Here is a 17,734-nt window from a genome sequence, read left to right on the forward strand (position 1 = left end):
AATATTGGAAAATTTTGGATAAAAAGGGGAAAAAAGGGGAAAGCACGGAAAAATTATGAAAAATTATGAAATATCGGAATCGGATGTTTACGATGACGCATACACATGGCGGCAATGTACGGAATTAATCTTAATTAGTCTTAACTTTTTATTTGTCATCATCTGCAATCAAGTTTTGCTTAGTAGGTCAATACTTTTTACTCTTTACCTGCCATCATTGCATAAAGCATGCTGTTTTTAATCACAGATTTGTTTGCAGCCAAAAAGGATCTTGACAAATTGCTGGGAGAAGAAGACAAGTAAAAGTTGCTCGGCCCAATGTATTGGATAAATCGATTGACATTCAAGTTTCTATCAGAAGAGAAGACATTGCTCATTTCCATCAAGTCTTTGTGTGCATCGCTGGTGGATAAAGTGTATCTGGTACATGTCAGTCCTGCCATAGAAAATGCAAACAATGCAATTGATCACTTCCATATTAGGGCTGTCAAAACAAAAAAAATCTGTCAGGGGAAAGGTAAAACAGTCTACGTTTTAGATCTTCGAGGACGAACTATAATTAGTTATCTAAAGGAATGGGCAATAGAAAGCTTGGTGTGGTTGTATATAGTGCTGGGAACGATAAATTAGCAAGTGGTGGTCGACTTTTCTGCTTGACTTGTCAAACATATTCAAGGTTCACTTTGAGCATCAATGGCTACTGGATAACTTATTTTACGGAACACATTCAGAGGCACCATTCAGATTCAAAAATCGTTGATCGAAAATGGTAGATAAGGAGATAGAAGTTTCCAAGAAGGTTTCGGACGAGATAGTCGATTTGACAAAGGATCGCGCTGGTATAGACATTTATCTTTCATTATTCTACAATTTAATAAAAAATATAACATTCTGAAATGTCTGATGACAGCGATAACCAAAAAAGTACCAAACCATTGAAGATTCTGAAAAGGATATTAGTGAGCGGGGAGTGACAAAGAATCTTGCCAAGGATTGTGATCGTTCCAAGGAGCGTGACGAGCTTGACCGTTCCAAGGAGGACTCGTTTCTTAATCAACCAACGAAGAGGGCAAATGTAATCGTCAAATCAACCAAAGAAGATTAAGGAGCTTCAAAAAGTTAATGTGATCAACTTTATGTCTTTCCATATTTTTTATTTAAAAATAGAGAATAAGAAATAATAAAATGACATTAAATAGCGACGGAGGAAAATTATTTGTCTATATTATTTTATCGAATCGATGTTATATATAATATGAAACCCCAGAGTAACGCGACGGAATGCGAGCACTATATTCTTTACTCCGACTCTGATTGGAGAAATAACTAACTGGACGAATTGTCCAAATACTCACCAATGAGAGAGAGGAGAGAGTGATGGAAAACTGCTACTCCAAAGGCACTTCATTCATTTTTGAATTGTCGCAAAGAAAAAAATCTCATTTCTTGTTTGACCATTTGCAAGCGAGTGGTGTTAGTGTGTGCAAGTAAATAGGGACCGACTTATTGATTTATTGAATCGCTTTTTTTCAGATACCGTTGTTCCAGCTACACCGAAAGAAGATGTCGGGCAAGTGTTGTTCGCGATTTACACGGTATATACCATGCGCATGGCCACCACAATCAGGAAAACCATCAAGCCATGATTGGTCGACACACTTTCGTTGAATGGTGCCGAGAAAGAACAAGAACAACAAATATCCGGCCGCATTCAATTTTTTTGGAGTCGTTGAGAAGGTACATTTTTTTAATGACTAGTTATGACTAGAAATGTGTAACTGTGTAAATGGGAGGGTGTGGACATTAAGTTTGAACATGAATCGAGTAAAGGGAGGAAGCAATTATGTGCGTGATGGCCAGAGCAACGAGAGGGAGGCTTACAACGAATTTGTTTTGCGTTTTCTTTCTTTCTTTTTTTCTTTTACGGGCCGACAATGAACGTACAGTTTACAAAATGATATTTCAGACTAAGTTTGTGGGATCCAAGACAAAATCAATAATAAATGGACAGAAAAAAAAGAGGGGAGAGTTTAAGATGAAGAGAGAGCTGGGATGGGATGGTGTGCGATCTCATGTTTGGGTGTCGCGACGCTTGTATAGACTCTCAAATTACATTTGAATGTAGGCGGCTCCCTCCTCGTAAGTGTTGGATCCTTGAACGCAAACGTTACACAAATGAGTTTCTGAAGAAAATTAAAAAGGACTAAAGTCAATTAAACTTACCTGGGTATTCGGGAAAGCAGATGGTGAGAGATGATTTGGTAATTTTCTCCTCAAAGAGATCTTTCTTGTTGAGAAACAGGATGATGGAGGTCTCCACAAACCACTTGTTGTTGCATATCGAGTCAAACAGCTTCATTGACTCGATCATGCGATTCATCTCTTCGCTCCTCGGCTTTTTGACAGGCTCTTGCAAATATCATCTTTTGGGTTTTCTGCACTAGTTCGGTTCTTTCCAATAAGGTTGATTGTTTCCCTCCAATCTTCAAGTTGAGTGACAATGTAGGACGTCCGTGCTGGGTCGCTGCCGTCCAGCTCGACTTGGCTTAGAATCAGCAATTCCACATCGGGCATCAAAGTGGAGATGCTTTTCATTTTCTGATCCTTCAGCACATTTGTCAGCAACAGTCACGAGTGAATTCAATGCTTGTAACAAGTTCTCTTCTAATTCGTGATAGTTTTTTTCATGAGTAATCTGCTGAATTTTGGACTCTAGCTTTAAGGCAACTGAAAGTTGATTGATTTTCGTCACGACATCAACCATTAGTTGTCTGAAAATTAGCGAGAAATTTTGCCGAATTCGTGTTTTGATGAGCTGCTTCAATTTTTCAGGTGGCTCTTCACTAAGAGACTGCCATTGCTTGACAGATTCTGTTGGCGACATGAACAGGCTGGTAAGAAAGTTGTACTTGTTCAGGAGCACGTCCATTTGTCGGATGCTTTGGTTGGTTCGGCAACCAGGTCCGCGTTGATACAGTTTTCCTTCCAATTTTCACGAAGTTTCTTCCGAATCCGATCGATTTCAGCGTAGCAGTCTGTCAAGCGCAAAAAGTAACGCTCTTTCCAGTTGAGTAAATATTCTGCTCGCAAATCGGCCTCGTCTTGACAGAAAGATTCGTCTCGAACAAGACCAAAACGGCTTTTATCAAATAACTTATTTAATAAAGTTACTTCAGCTGCCGTAAACGAGACGATTCGATTGTGAAGGAGAAAGTGCAGGGCTCTTTGAAGTTGCGGCCTCATAGAATCGACGTCCACTTTTTTCGGTTCCACTTCCAAAAGTCGTTCGACAAACTCCACGAATGAATCCTTGTCAGATTTTTCGCCTTGATCTTTGAAGGAGCCAATGATGTCGATCTCTCGTTTCTTAATCCACTCGATTGATTGCACTGCGAAAACAATGTCATGTTACGTCATCATGTTTTTGAATATTTTGATTACAATACTGCATACTTACAAAAACGAACAGTTTTCTCGATAGAAAATTTGTGTCCTTTTCCCAGGACAGCTTTAACTAAATCTTTCCAGCCAGTATTCTTGAATCTTTTTCTCAGTTCGCTGCAAATGTCAAGCTTTTGTTGGTAGGATTTGCGGCAATAGGTCCCCGTAAGAACAAATTTGAGTCGATCCACTGAATCCTGAAAAGCGTCTCTCCATCGCAGCTTCTTTTGAAATCGGCGCACCAGTTGATTGGCGCTGAATCTTTTCTCTGAATCTGACCAACATTTTTAGAATTTCGTTCCATTCATGATTCCAGTAAAACTGTTCAAATGCCACTTCAATGAGCAATAAGGCTGATTTGAAAGAGTCTTTTTCTTCAAACTTATCCTTTTCCAATAATGTTATGACGCGTGAACGGATGTCGTCCAAATCTTTGACATCAGTTTTTACGTTGTATAATAAGAAATCCAGCTTATCTAGTTGCTCTATGCTGATGGCTCTTATTTTTGACGGCAGCAAGTCTTTCACGTGACGAACAGCCAATTTCTCATTGATAAATTGGTTCACGGTAGTCTCCTTCGCTTGATTGGATGATGTATTGGTCGTTAATGCCCTCACCAAATTTTTGAAAAAGGTTCCAAATAATACTGGGGATGAACTGTTGCGGCGACAGCACTGTAGAAGATTTGCTAAAACAGTTTCTTGATTGATGCCCGGTAGTTTTAATTCTTGATTCGTAGTTTCAATTGGACCCGGTAGTTTTAACGCAACAGCAGAAACTAGTCGATTGCCGAGAATTCCGACCAGCTGTTTCCGGGCATTTGATTCTTTCTTTTCTGGTGAAGAAACACTTTCCAGGGGCTTCAATAAAGTCACAAGTTCGTCATAGGTCCAAACCAATTGTTGGAAGTAATAAATTGTAGCCAGAGTGCTTTTTTTTTATCAACATCATCGTTAAATAGGTTAAATCCCAAAGTTTTATCTTGGACAGCTCGTTGGAGATCATTCAGGCGTTGTTCTTCCTTGTTGAACACAAACAGTTGCGCCAGTTCGATATCTTGATTGATGTACTTGAGGGACTGAATGAAATCATCGACGCAGTCGATGTGACGCCGGACAATAGTCGTCACTTCAATCCACAAATGTTGATGGCGGATTTGCAAAACCAAAGACTGGGTCAGCATCGATAATGTTTGCGACTTTTCTGCGTCGTCGGAGAATTTGTCAATAAGAGCATCCAATAATGGAACGCCTTCAAGCGAATCCCACTCGTCGCTGGATGTTATCTGCATCGTTTGAATTGTACTATCGGTGATGATGGAGTCAAATTCTTCAGATTCTTCTTTTGTTTCAGATTCATTGGGAAGTTGGTCGGCAATTCTATTCGTCCGCTGTGACTGCATCGATTGAGCTGTGCACATCTTTTTGGCCTTTTGAAATTCCTTCTCAATCCGCTCTTACAATTCTTTGGCGTGTTTCAGTTTTCGCTTGTTGGTTTCTTCTTCTTCCGCGGCTGCTCTAACACGTTTCTCATTTTCCGCTGAGACTTTTGACAATTCTTCGTGCCGATTGGCTGCAGCTTCAGCGGATTAAAGGGAGGCGGCGTCAGAACGAATGGATCGCTCGAGATAAGCCAGTGATTCGGCAGTCGATTCCTCCTTCTTCCAATCGGCGTTCACTCTTGTCATGGCTTTCTTGCTTACGGCCGTTTTCTTTTCGCTCTTCTGTGATCGTTGCCCGTCTTGGCCGTGCTGGCCATCAGCAGCTGTTCCTTTGCCGTTGATGATGGAGGTCTCCACAAACCACTTATTGTTGCATATCGAGTCAAACAGCTTCATTGACTCGATCATGCGATTCATCTCTTCGTCCTCGGGTAACACCAGATCGTAACCTGGAGCAAAGTATCAAGAATAAAACCACCCGCTCACAGAAAACGGGAAATTAAGAATTCTGCTCCTACCTGATAACGCCACGCAAAAGATGATGGCTGTCACTCCTTCGAAACAGTGAATCCACTTTTTACGTTCTGATCGCTGTCCGCCGACGTCAAAAATCCTGTAGATGCAAATGAATTCAATGATTTTCTATGATTTCTAACGATGGAAAATAAGTGAATGATTGTACTTGAAACGAAGTTGATTCTGAGTTGGCCCATGGCACGAATGATGGCCATCAGACTTTGTAAAAATTTGTAAAATAATGATGTGAACTTCTCCAAGGTTTCCTGGCCCTCCTCCATGCCAATACCAGGAGATAAGAGCGACGATGTATCGGGCGCGGAGAGAGACGAACCCTACGATCCCTGGCAGTCCAGAAGAATTTGAAGAGTTAATCGAAAGCGTTCCTCGTTATAAGTAAGAAACAACGTTACACTTTACAGAAAAATAAATACAAATACCTTTCTTTTGTTGAAATAGGATGGATTTAAATGGGGAACATCGTTTTTTTTTCGGTCGTGTCACGGCAGGGGATGCACACGCTTTGGTTTTCGTCAATGTTGGCGCGTTGCCGGCGTTATTGGAAGCTCGGTCTGCCCATATAGATGCCACCTTCCACAGCACACCAAGAGGGTACTACCAATTGGTGAGTGTTCATGCCATTTCCCACGGCATTTCTATACAAGCAGCCACGTTTTTGATGACCGCGAAGACGCAAGCTCTTTACGAAGCATGCCTGGCACGTCTGAACGAAGTTTGCCTCCAACAAACAGGTAGGATGTCTAAATAAAACAATTATTTCGTTATGCAATGCAAAACAATTTACTTAATTGATATAACGACTTACAGGAAGAGTGCCAACTCCGGATTTAGTAGTTAGCGACTATGAGCTGACCCTACTGCAAGCGATGTCCAGAGCTTTCCCCGGCGCCAGATCCCGCGGCTGTCTCTACCACAGTGGTGTTTTCCTCCCTATAATAAATTGGATTCACTTATATTACTGTTTATGTTTTATTTTTAAATTTACACAGGCTATTTACCAATATGCTGTCAGAATCGGGTTGACTGCCGCCTACAGAGATGATGAAGCTATAAGAAGATTGATAAAGATGGCCATCACGCTCGCGCTTTTGCCGCCGTGACTTGTGTGGGACGGCTTTCAGGTAACTGAAAATAAAAAAATTAAATTTTAGTTTTGGTTTTTACATAAAATTTTACTTACAAAGGTTATCCAACAATGTATGGAAGAATTACCCGATAATGTTGGACCTGAGACGAGGGTCCAACTAACACAATTTCTTGCCTACGTTAGGAGCTTTTGATTGGAGAGGATCGGGCCAGATCGCTTTTGCGTTTACAATGATGCAAACCGCACCAACAACCTATTGGAAGCGCAACACCGCCTTTTCAACGCCATCGTCGGTTTAGCTCACCCTGCTCCCTGGCTATTCCTAGATAAACGAATTTCAATTAGGAAATAATAATACTACATACGACAAATGAGAATAACTTTAACAAATAATCTTTGCAGAAAAACTGCAGGAATTTGGAATGCTGGCTGTGTACGATTTTTTTGCTGTAAGCGCTGGAAGACCTGTTAGGGCTACCATGCGCCGACAGCAAGGCATTCGTAACAGGAACCTCAGGCGGTTGCTCAACAACCTCGACGAAGACCGGATAACCATAAGAGAATTCTTGATCTCAGCCGGAAATCAGTTTGAATTCGATGACAATAATGGTGGCAACAATGCTGGAGAATTTGAAGATTATTACATACCAATGGAGGAAGCCAGAGCTCCTCTTCGTTGGAGTGTTGCCCGGCGAACATGACGACGAAGGAGAAAATGATGATGGTGTAGAAGCCGTTGAAAATGATCCTACTGCGAATCTTGCTGACGAAGCCGCTGCTGAGGATCCTGTTGACGCAGCCGCCGCTGAAAATCCCGTTGACGCAGCCGCTGCTGAAAATGCTGTTGACGCAGCCGCTGCTGAAAATCCTGTTGAAGCAGCCGCTGCTGACAATCCTCATGACGCAGCCGCTGCGGTACATGAGCCTGCTGCAGCCGCTGTTCGTGGTCGTGGCCAAAGAGCTGAGCGTGGACAACGAGCAGGACGCGGTGGCGTCGGAGCAGGACGCGGTGGCGTAGGAGCAGGCCGTGGAGACGAAGAACCAGACCAAGAAGAAGATCTGCCTCCTGTTCGTGGTCGCGGCCAAAGAGCTAGGCGTAGACAACGAGCAGGCCGCGGTGGCGTAGGAGCAGTCCATGGCGACGAAGAATTACACCGTGGAGGAGATCTGCCTCCAGTTCGTGGTCGTGGCCAAATAGTTGGACGTGGACAACGAGCAGGCCGCGGCGGCGTAGGAGCAGGCCGCGGTGGCGTAGGAGTAGTCCATGGTGACGAAGAACCGGGCCGTGGAGAACATCTGCCTGCTGTTCGTGGCCAAAGAGCTGGGCGTGGCCAACAGGCAGGCCTTGGTGAAGAAGAACCAGGCCGTGGAGAAGATCTGCCTCCAGCCGATAATTTGGTGGACATAGATTGGGAGATCCCAGATGATCCCGAATGGGCACGACGAAACCAGGAGATGTTCGACCGCCAGACTGCTCAGCACCTGCGCAGAAGAGATGAAATTTGGAAAGATTACAACAAGATCATCTAAGAAGACAACAAGAGGAGGAAATTTTATTTGAAGAAGAAGTAGCTATGATGGAAGTTCAAGAAGAAATTCCATTCTTAGCTTATAACCCGGCCGCAATTCGCGAGATAAACCCCGAAGTTACTGATGGCACTTGCACAGTCTGTTTAGACAATCAAGCCGATCATTCACTTCGTCCATGCCAATACATTTTTTGTTTAAATTGTATTGATACCTTACGTGTTAGAATTTGCCCGTTATGTCGGGAGCGGATTGCTGATGTTGTTCCTGTCGATCCTCAAGCAGTGGTGGCTGCCAACGCCTTGCTGGCGATAAACCAACCTCCCAATTAGTATTCTTGGAACAAGTAACCTGAGGTAAATTCACCAAAATGTTGTCATTAGTCAGTTATTAACCCAATGCAACAAACAAATAAACAAGAGAGAATATTGCTTAAAGATATTATCATTCTTACGCAAGTTGAAGGATGGCGTAAGATCCCCCGATCAAGCGATGTCACCTTCTTTGCCTGGCTGAGGAGACGTAAGGGAAGAAATAAGCGTCAGGGCCATTGAATCGATGGAGCAAGGCACGGCCGTCACTAGGGTTTTGCTGTCGTCAAACTGGGCAAACGACGTGTTGGAGAGTCTCGTTATGACATGTGGAGCCCGAACGTTAAGTCGTAGAAGTAATTGTTGGGCTGTTTTCAGTCTCTCGCTCTTTACCGCACTGCCCGCAAGGTCTGTCACATCTCGAGCCAATAACACTTCCATTTTAGTGGAACCTCCACAACATGAGAGTAGCAATTGACTCCGCTCTTGAAGGATGTGTAGTGCACGATCCTTTTCCTGAGTCTGATGTACAAACTCGCTCATAATACATTCGGCCAGACGAAACAACTACAAAATTAAGAAGAAAAAAATACACGAAAGGTCAACAAGCTTTTAATAATATTAGAACTGTGTGTAACACTAACCTGCTGATGATTTAGGTTAAGCAGCTCTTCCGGCTGCTGATGCTTGGGAACGTGCTTGTCTCAACCCTGCCAGAGCTTGGGAACTTTGATCAAAACAGCTAGAAAGTCCAGAACGACCTTAGCTTAAAAGCGTCGATATCGCGAGCGCCCAGTAGTTTGTTAAGAATGCAATGCTTGTGGGGTGTCGACCCAATTACAACCTTAAGTTAAATGTGAGAATAACGACACTTCTAGATTTGGTTCCTTCCTCTGCGATGGTATATTGTACACTAAATAATTTACAGCATAAATGCGAATGGTTTAAAATAGGAGGAAAGGAACAATGGCCAATTGGGGGTTAAACGGCGGTACAGGGGGCCACCTATCGGGGGCCCCGAATACAGTAATCATTTAAATGTCGCGGCATTCGAGTTTGCCGGCCGATCCTAGTCGTCGGCTGTTGGGCATCGATTCTATTCCCAACATAGTTTTTGAATACATTTGCGCAGCGTAGCCCAACTGGCCTGATGCACCAACATTGCGAGGGCATACGGACGACAAGATGGTGGGTTAGGCGTTTTACCTAACAACAACCGCATCTAAAAAAACAAACAAAACAAACATTCCCATAAACAACGGCACATAGTGGTTTTTGCCTTAAAAAGAAAAAAAAAATAAACGTACCTCTAAATCAGGCTGGGCTGTAATAATTTCGGGATCCAGCCAGTCTACCAAAAGGCCAACCAAGCTCGCCTTAAACCCACTTTGGCTCAAACTGCTCACAATACTTTTTACAAGTGAACGAGTATCGTTTGTTTCCAGTGCACGAGCAGCCAGTTGCTACAAGTGACGCTCCAACCGCTTGGAGGACAGGTTCAATGTGTTGATATCAGCCAGAGTTGATTCAGATCTCAAGAGTCCGTGGGACTTGACAAATTGAAGAGCGATACTTTTCAGTGAACTATGTCCATCAGGAGTGACCGGAGCTATCTTCTGACAAATGTTCATCACTATCACCACAATATTTCCAGTACCAAGAGAAGCCGCTGGTGAAGATCCTGCTGACGTCAAAAGTGGGAGCAAACCACACGAGAATGCAGGTTGGCGCTCTAAAGCCGCTAGCAAAAGTTCAAACTCATTCCTTGACACACTGGCAGACGCCAAGAGATTATCAAAAGCAATGGCACAAGCTTCAGTGGACGGCTGAGTGTTGGCACGAATTTCTCGAGTCAAAGCATTGCTCAAATTCCGGTAGGCCTTGTTCTTCTCCAGCTGACTGATCCAAATGACAATTTTTATGTGAAAAAGTTGCCTCAGGACAGCAGAGGCATGATCTACAGTTACAATTGAGCCTGTGAATGATGAACTGATCTTAGAAGGATGAGATGAAATGTCCAGGTGAGGACGCAGGGTCAGATTGAACGCCTTGCTGTCAGCGGTCGAACCAATTTCGGTATCTACCAAGTACGAACTGCATGATATCGGCAAAAAGCAAACCACCTCGAGCTCCTCTCACCAATTGAATCTGCAATAATGTTTAGGTCAATAAAAAATAAATGACTTTGAATTTGAAAAAAATAAAATTATACCTGGAGCAACTGCTGTATGTAAACTTTGTCAATGTCAACCTCGACGAAGGCAAAAGGATTCAGATGATCATCCTGCACCATTCGATCCAGAGTTTGCAGAAGCTTAGACATAGACAATATACAGGAAAGCCGAAGGATTGAATAAAGAGGATCATCTGAGCCGGCTCCAAATCCTTTAAGGGCTAAGGCAGTATCAACTATAGGATCAACTGAGGATCGAATCATGCGAAGTTTGATCCAGTCGGGATAAAGATGGGCTTCCTCTGTCGTCTCGACTAAATAGGCCTAGGGTTGTACACCGCTGGCAGGAAACCAAATTTCTAGTAGTCGACCGAAACAGGTTGACTGCTGCTCAAGCTGAGGGGCTCCGTAAGTCAGCAGACTCACTATGACGTGAACAACCATAATTTGAAGGGAAGCAGCTTCGCCAGATTGCCACTGTATCAAAACTTGGTGTTGATTCTCCTACCAATTGTAGGATCCTTTGTTAGGCTCTCGTGTCTATTAAATACAAGTTTTATCATTTCAACTGGCAAAAAAATTAATTGGAAACCGCATTAATTACTTTGAGAAGGTAATGCCAAATGAGTTGCAACAAACATTCCAGCGTTTTGTTTGATGGTGAAGGTAAGAGAGCAGCAATGAAACTGCTACGCTCTACAATTACCTGGGCAAGATCCTGTAATTACAAAACCACAGTAATTACATATCTTTTCGCTGATAAAAATAAGTTACAATATAATTATTTACCAAGCTAAGATCAGCTTGGTCTTGAATTGGCTCTTACAAAGCGCAGGTGGATAATAACCTCAAGTACGCCGCTACGGCTACTGGTTGTGTTTCAATTAGAAAGGCGGCCCGTAGAGCAGCAATCACGGCAGGGCGTACGGCTTCGAAATGTGGGATGGTAGGTAACTGATGAACAAGCCAAGAGAACTGGGAATCGTCTCCTGTTCCTTCGGAGCATGCACCATCACTCATGGTAATATCATCGTCTTTTACTGACAAGACCACACTCAATGCCTATGCAAACGTAATGTATAATCATGGAGCCGTATAATTATTTAAGCAAACTCGTTGATTATGAAAATAAACTCTTACCGTGAGGGCTTGGTGACGGGCGAGAGCTTGCTGAGCACTCAATCGTCTCATCAAATAGTCTAGGACTTCACGGCATGCTTCGGGTAGTTGATTGGGATCAGTCAACAAAAGTCTTAGATGCTGGACCAACTGTTGGTGTTTGTGACGACGTTCCTTGCGTTTGCCAAGCTGTTGCTTACTATCGTCCATTAGATCATTAACAGGTAGATCATCAGCTGCTTCGTGAAGCAAAAACTCACAAAGACATTGAACAGGCAGAACGTTCCAAGCACCTTCATTGGACTCGATCAAATCAGCCAGCCATGGCTTCGTTTGCGCAGCTCCTTGCCTACATAAAAAGAATTTGCATTGAAGAAAATTAGATAAGAATTTCGCTATTTAAAGTCATACTATTTCACATACCTATGCAGAATTTACAATAAAAAGTTCGGTTGGCGACTTCGACAAAGTAGGTGACCCAGTCGAAGTGTTGCGTTCAAAGTTCGAAGCTGCTCAATAACAGCCGGAGGAGGTCGTCGCGTAGATCCTCGTGGATCAAGTGATGTCAACTAAAGTAAAATATTACAATGATTTGCAAGAAAATCAAAAGTTAAGAGTGCTTTGAATACTTGACTAAGCAGCAAAGAATTGTTCTATAACAGTTTTTGTAGAGGCAGCTCCTAGATGTGTTTCGAATTCCAATATGGTTTGCTTTTCAATTGCAGCCACCTGCAACTCTGTCTGGTCTGTGGTACCAGAAGAAGTAGCGAAATCATTTGTGATACACATCTCCATCAATGCTCGGAGTGTAGGAGGGAATGAATTCCATGCCTCAGACCCAAGACTGCCAGGATAATGAGCAATCAGCATCAATAGCATCAACCAAGCCTTCCAGTAAAGTGTGCTAACTGCCAGATTTTGAGGAGTATATCCTAAAGTAAAAAAAAAAATTAGCTTGTGACAAATCAAGATAAGATTACACGCTTGAATACCTTGTGGCAAGACGATATTTTCAGGATAATGATAAGCAGTGAAGCGGAGAACCATGTCAAAAATTTAATGGTTATCAGCCTCTAGCATAAGGAAAAGGAAAAGTTCCATCTCTCTCAAATCTCCACAGGCGACCAAAGATGCTGATTCACACACACCAGGACTTATGACAAGGAAAATGCATAAAGTCGCCAAGGCTGCCAATGAATTCAAAAGCCAACCCTGGTATCAAAAGTCATTATATTATTTCATATTGCTACTAACATGGTTTTTTTAATACTGCCGAACCTTGCATTCAAATTCTATGATTGCAACTTTGCATGCATGATAAACAAACACACACAGTTAAAATAAATGCAGTTAACAATGAATATGTGCATGACTTTACCTGATGTATAGAGAGTTATTCAATGGGTCTTCCATTTTGAATTCAACTTGAGTCCGCTCTCTGAAAGGCTGACAATCTTTCTTTCTGCATGGACCAAATTTTACTTCACATAAATTGGCCACCAAACTCCAAAAAACTCCAAACCTGGATGTTCAAGATACACAGTTTTATTTTTTTTTGCAAAAAAAAGAGCAATTAACTAAAGTACCTCCTCTCCTAACCTCCTCTCAGGCTTGTACGTTGGCGGTTTCTTCGGGCAGCCTCAGAAATATCTTTACAAGATCCTAACGCAAGATCCTACAAGTCAAATATTTCGCGCTAGATCTAGACTGGATCTAGCGCGATGTAAGCTCGCATTGCGCTTGTCATTTACTTGTGATAAACTTGTGCACCATAAGCGAAATTTAGCGCAGTTATTTTCATTATTTTATTAGCGAAACGCGCAAGCGCTAAATTAAATTTTCAGCGCTACTTTAGGCTAAAGCACATCGCATTTAAGTAAATTGAATAAGCGCACTTCTCGCAAATTTTGGTTTTAAATTATATTTTTTTTATTTATTGAGTAGCGAGGTCTCTCGGCCGTAAAGAAAAGCCGTCAACGACGGGTAGCCGATCAACCGGGACAGATCGACCGTCGTGAAACCCATCATCGGACTAATCTGTGTACGTGTCGTCGCCAGCAAGTGAATTTTATGGTTAAAATATTAGCGGGATAAATTTCATATGAAAATTTATGAGAAGGGTGCTCGTTTAGTGTGACGCGCGTTAAGTAGGGCACAAAATTATTTTTATCGCGCGTAAGTTATTTAGAAGAAAAAAATTAGCGCAATGCGCGCTTAGTAGCGCTATAGATCTAGTGCAATTTTATTAAATTAATTATTTGTTTAGAGCGAGCCGCCCAAAACAGTAGACAGGCGGTACTTAGCGCTAAAATGGCGAACCGGCCCGCAATAATCGCTAAAAATAGATATGCGCGTGACTGTACATTTCTATACAGGCCAATAGATCAAATTACAGGCGCTCTTGTAGCCTATGTGTATGCGTCTGCAAGATGCGCAAAATTTAGCGCCATTAATTTCAAGCCAAAATTTACGAAAAGTGCGCCCGTTCATTTTACTTAAATGCGATGTGCGTTAAGTGGCGCTAAGCGTTTCGTAAATTATATGTGAAATGTATTGCACAGAATTTAGCGCATCGCGCGTGCGTTAATCTCAATTAAATCATTTTCGACAAGCGCGCTTACATAGCGCTAGATCTAGCACGAAATATTTTACTTATCGATTTTTCGCTGAAAATATTTATTTTAGCTGGTTCTCCTCGTTTCGTAAATGCTATCAACGAACTTAATTGCGCTACGTTTAGCGCAATTCACAAAAGTTAAACAAAATTCAATCATTATCGCCATGCACGCTTAGATTAGCGCTAGATCTAGCACAAAATATTCTACGAAACTGTTTATTGCTGTGCGAGCCGCTTAAAACAGATGACGGATTTCGCTTAGCGCTAAAATAACGGACGGACCCGCAATAAGCACTAAAATAATGAACGATCGTGCGCTACTCGTCTGCCCCGTGACCGCAATCGTATTCGTTGTCGCGTCCGTTTAATTAAATCGTGCGTGAATATCCTATGTCAGGCAATGCGTGAACAATTCTACCCTACAAATTTACCGCCGGAGGCCAATTGAATCTAGCAAAGGTTACGTAATCACATCAGCTGACGGTGTAGTGGCTATGGCTTTGGCTTAATGAAGTCATGTATGGTGGTTCGAGCCCACTCCCTCCTACAACGTTTATCGGGAATAATGGCGTGTCAGGGGATGGGTCCGTGCAGCCAAGAAGCGGTACCGATGATATATCGTGATAGAAATTTTTCACGCAAAAAACACGGCGTTGACGCAAAACAAAATATATATTTTTTAAATGAAGAAATTCAATTCTGAAATAGCATAATGGTTATAGCACTGGCTTGGTTATAAAGAGAATCATGGTTCTATTCCATTGATAGCCTTGCTTTTTATGAGGATAATTTTTTTTTACGGATGCTTTTGTTAGCCATGACTCAGACAAGTCAAAATTTCGCGAAAAAAAATTTTTTACACAAAACTAAACAGTAAAATTTAAGAATATACATATTGAAAAAAAACAGCCGGAAGCAATGCGTGAAAAATTCTACTACTAATTTACCGCCGGAGGCAAAACGTTAATATCCTCTATCCTGCAAATTTACCGCCGGAGTCAATATAACACAACGTCTATCCTGCAAATTTACCGCCGGAGGCCATGTGTGAATATCTACACATTAAAAATTTACCGACTTTTTAAGCAACGTATCCAAGCTCCAACAATGAAAATGGGAAGAATTTTCAAAAAATTTTTTTTTCAAATCTTGAAGGAAACTTGATAATGCTTTACGCTAAGGTTTAAGTTTTTTAAAGAAATGCTAAGATAAAAAGAAAAAAATTCTCAAAATGTGCAACCCTCAACATATGCTCTGCGACTTAAGATAAGTGTCGAGAATATCTCTGACTGTTTCAAACATGTATTGGGAACATAGAATGAATACAGTTGAGAACGTGGGTAAAACTGAATACTGAATAGTTAGAGGGAGAAACTGAGAGAGAGAGAGATACTTAACCTGCCGTGATGCGGGCGAGGCGACGTCTGCAAAGCGAGGGCAAGAGAGAGAAGCTGCGACCTATCTCGGCGGAGCCAAGGTCGCTTCTAGAGATTTCTAGAACAAAGAGGGGGCGTTAGAAAAAGGGGGGTGAGAGAGGGTGACAAAATGAGGGGGGCGACGTTGCAATGTGTTAAGAAATTGGGCGCGAAATGGGATGTTTCCGACAATAAGGCTGTGTCTGAAATTTTTTACGTAACCCATACCATTGAAAAAGAAAATTTTTTAGAAAATTATGAAAGGGAATATAAACGTTTGGACGTTTATGCTGTGAATTTAAAAGGGATAAAATAAATGTATAACAAATATAAGGAGGCAATGTAATAAAAATAAGGAAAACTTAAGACATGGCTTTGTCTGTTACATGAAAAAGTTTCAGACACAGCCTTGTCTTAAGTCGGAGAGGACATGTTGTCCTGAAAATGCTGGCGGATGAACCCGAAAACAGAATATCATCGTCGGATGTCGTCGACTACCTCGAAAAATTACGAAATCAAACAGAAACTTTGTGATGAGATGGAAATATTTGATGTTGATAACAATAATAAATTTGTAGTTTGAAGTTTGAACCATTATTGTTCTCCCAAAATGTACAAGATCACTTTTTGGAGGACACAATCAATCTCTTAAGCAATCAAATTTTAGGAATGACCACCTGAGAAGCATGGCGAGACGAGTCGAGGCTGCAATTATACTTAATCGTGTACGTCTAAGAACGTCCACAATGAAACAAATCGCAAAATATGATTTTATGACTAAATCCTTAAAAATTAGCTAACGAGGAAGTATTGAAAGCTACAATATTTAAGAATATTATTGCTGCCCATCAACAGACAAAGTTGGGAGTACAAAAACAAGCCTGATGTGCAGTCATTTTAAAAAAGAGTTATTTAATGAACCCTAACAAAAATGGAAAAAGAAAACAATCCCATAATCAAACAGTAAAAAAATGAGAATAGAGAGACATTTTCTCCTACCTCGAAGCCCGGAAAATACAACCAGGCGTCCATCCACCAGCACTCCAAGCTCCAACCATCTGCTGGAAAGTTGAATCCACCAGGCGATTGGAAAAAGTGTGTCCTCGTGAATACACCCACACTCACATGGGAATACACGAGGACATTCAAAGGAAAGGGGAAGAAGAGAGACGTAACTCGGCCGGTAGTTTCTGCAATCAAAGAAGATGATTTTTATCTAAATAAAAATGAAAATGAATTTACGAAAAATGTTGGTAGGGAAAGGTAAGGAAAAGATGAAACTGAGACAGTTTGTTAACTCTTTTTGCTAATAGACAAGAGAATAAAGGTTTCTATGTGTAAACATGCTGCAGTTATGCAAGTCATGCATCATGACAAATATCTAGCAGTTCGCAGGTTAATAAAAGATAAAAGTAACGAAAAAAACTAATAGCACCCATTAGCGAAGTTGCTGAGATTCATGTTGCTGATGACGGGTTTTGGCAGGTTTGCCAGCACAAGCAGAAGCAGAATATTATGAGGTTGTAATGGCTGACATGGGTCTCGAACCTGCACAAAAAAGAAAGGGTTAAACGAGCAAACAAACTGCCATACGATACATAGACAGTGAGTTTACATATGATAAATGCTGGCCAGGAATTAACATTTCACAAATATGTGACAGGTTTAACTTTTCTAATTATGCTCCCATTATCATTCTAATGGTAATCTTAGTTTTATTTACCAGTCCAATAAACAGCATGGAGATGGGAGAGCCACGAAACTAGTTCTCACAAATCGACCACATTTTTGTTATTTTATTTGTTGCCCAAATATTCGTGCAGCCACATACGTTTAAAAAAAAGTGGTCGTTTCTTTTTCTTTCTAATCTTTTATAAAGATCTTTCTAACTTTCTTTAAGATATTTCTTTAAGACAATAAGATTGTTTCAACATCAAGTTCAACATCTAGGAAACGATTTCAGTGAGAAGCAGACTACATTAATCAAAAATCCATGCTCGAGTTCAGGAATCGATAGTTAATTAAAAATCGATTCCTCTCCTAATCCAAACCGGAGCAGGACGCA

General features: G+C 41.5%; 2 protein-coding genes and 3 long non-coding RNA genes across 6 annotated transcripts; all 5 read right to left on the bottom strand.

Annotated features, from left to right (window-relative positions):
• Window positions 1-2,839: 2,839 nt before the first annotated feature.
• LOC124328331 lies at window positions 2,840-6,339 on the bottom strand. Its single transcript, XM_046787063.1, has 6 exons — window positions 6,226-6,339; window positions 5,840-6,160; window positions 5,566-5,743; window positions 5,402-5,496; window positions 4,415-5,332; window positions 2,840-3,401 (listed from the first exon to the last, which is right to left on the bottom strand). The coding sequence occupies exons 5-6, from the start codon at window positions 4,860-4,862 to the stop codon at window positions 2,914-2,916; spliced, it is 936 nt and encodes a 311-aa protein (XP_046643019.1). The 5' UTR covers window positions 4,863-5,332; window positions 5,402-5,496; window positions 5,566-5,743; window positions 5,840-6,160; window positions 6,226-6,339; the 3' UTR covers window positions 2,840-2,913.
• Window positions 6,340-6,787: 448 nt separating this feature from the next.
• LOC124328308 lies at window positions 6,788-7,989 on the bottom strand. The gene is made up of 3 exons (XM_046787035.1): window positions 7,721-7,989; window positions 7,156-7,633; window positions 6,788-6,829 (listed from the first exon to the last, which is right to left on the bottom strand). The coding sequence occupies exons 1-3, from the start codon at window positions 7,801-7,803 to the stop codon at window positions 6,824-6,826; spliced, it is 567 nt and encodes a 188-aa protein (XP_046642991.1). The 5' UTR covers window positions 7,804-7,989; the 3' UTR covers window positions 6,788-6,823.
• Window positions 7,990-8,010: 21 nt separating this feature from the next.
• Window positions 8,011-9,141, bottom strand: LOC124328310. Of its 2 annotated transcripts, none has more exons than XR_006916258.1 (4): window positions 8,990-9,141; window positions 8,489-8,912; window positions 8,254-8,385; window positions 8,011-8,176 (listed from the first exon to the last, which is right to left on the bottom strand). It is a non-coding gene; the product is annotated as an uncharacterized LOC124328310 (long non-coding RNA). The 2 variants fall into 2 exon arrangements; XR_006916259.1 differs by having other exon boundaries at window positions 8,249-8,385.
• Window positions 9,142-9,459: 318 nt separating this feature from the next.
• Window positions 9,460-12,292, bottom strand: LOC124328309. Its single transcript, XR_006916257.1, has 9 exons — window positions 12,267-12,292; window positions 12,061-12,206; window positions 11,898-11,986; window positions 11,659-11,826; window positions 11,308-11,580; window positions 11,123-11,236; window positions 10,558-11,058; window positions 9,653-10,493; window positions 9,460-9,567 (listed from the first exon to the last, which is right to left on the bottom strand). It is a non-coding gene; the product is annotated as an uncharacterized LOC124328309 (long non-coding RNA).
• A 27-nt stretch (window positions 12,293-12,319) lies between these two features.
• LOC124328311 lies at window positions 12,320-13,142 on the bottom strand. Its single transcript, XR_006916260.1, has 3 exons — window positions 13,016-13,142; window positions 12,630-12,849; window positions 12,320-12,569 (listed from the first exon to the last, which is right to left on the bottom strand). It is a non-coding gene; the product is annotated as an uncharacterized LOC124328311 (long non-coding RNA).
• Between the last annotated feature and the right edge of the window lie 4,592 nt (window positions 13,143-17,734).

Source organism: Daphnia pulicaria, chromosome 3 (assembly GCF_021234035.1).
Source record: "Daphnia pulicaria isolate SC F1-1A chromosome 3, SC_F0-13Bv2, whole genome shotgun sequence".
NCBI classification, from domain to species: Eukaryota; Metazoa; Arthropoda; class Branchiopoda; order Diplostraca; family Daphniidae; genus Daphnia; species Daphnia pulicaria.

Bases quoted from the DNA above. Each gene is read 5' to 3' on its own strand.
- LOC124328331 (XM_046787063.1), bottom strand. From the start codon at position 4,862: ATGTGCACAGCTCAATCGATGCAGTCACAGCGGACGAATAGAATTGCC. The intron at 3,402-4,414 runs TGGGATTTAACC...CGTAACATGACA, and splicing joins AGCTGTCCAAGATAAAACTT to TTGTTTTCGCAGTGCAATCA.
- LOC124328308 (XM_046787035.1), bottom strand. From the start codon at position 7,803: ATGTTCTCCACGGCCCGGTTCTTCGTCACCATGGACTACTCCTACGCC. The intron at 7,634-7,720 runs GTTGTCCACGTC...CATGGACTGCTC, and splicing joins TACGCCGCCGCGGCCTGCTC to CTACGCCACCGCGGCCTGCT.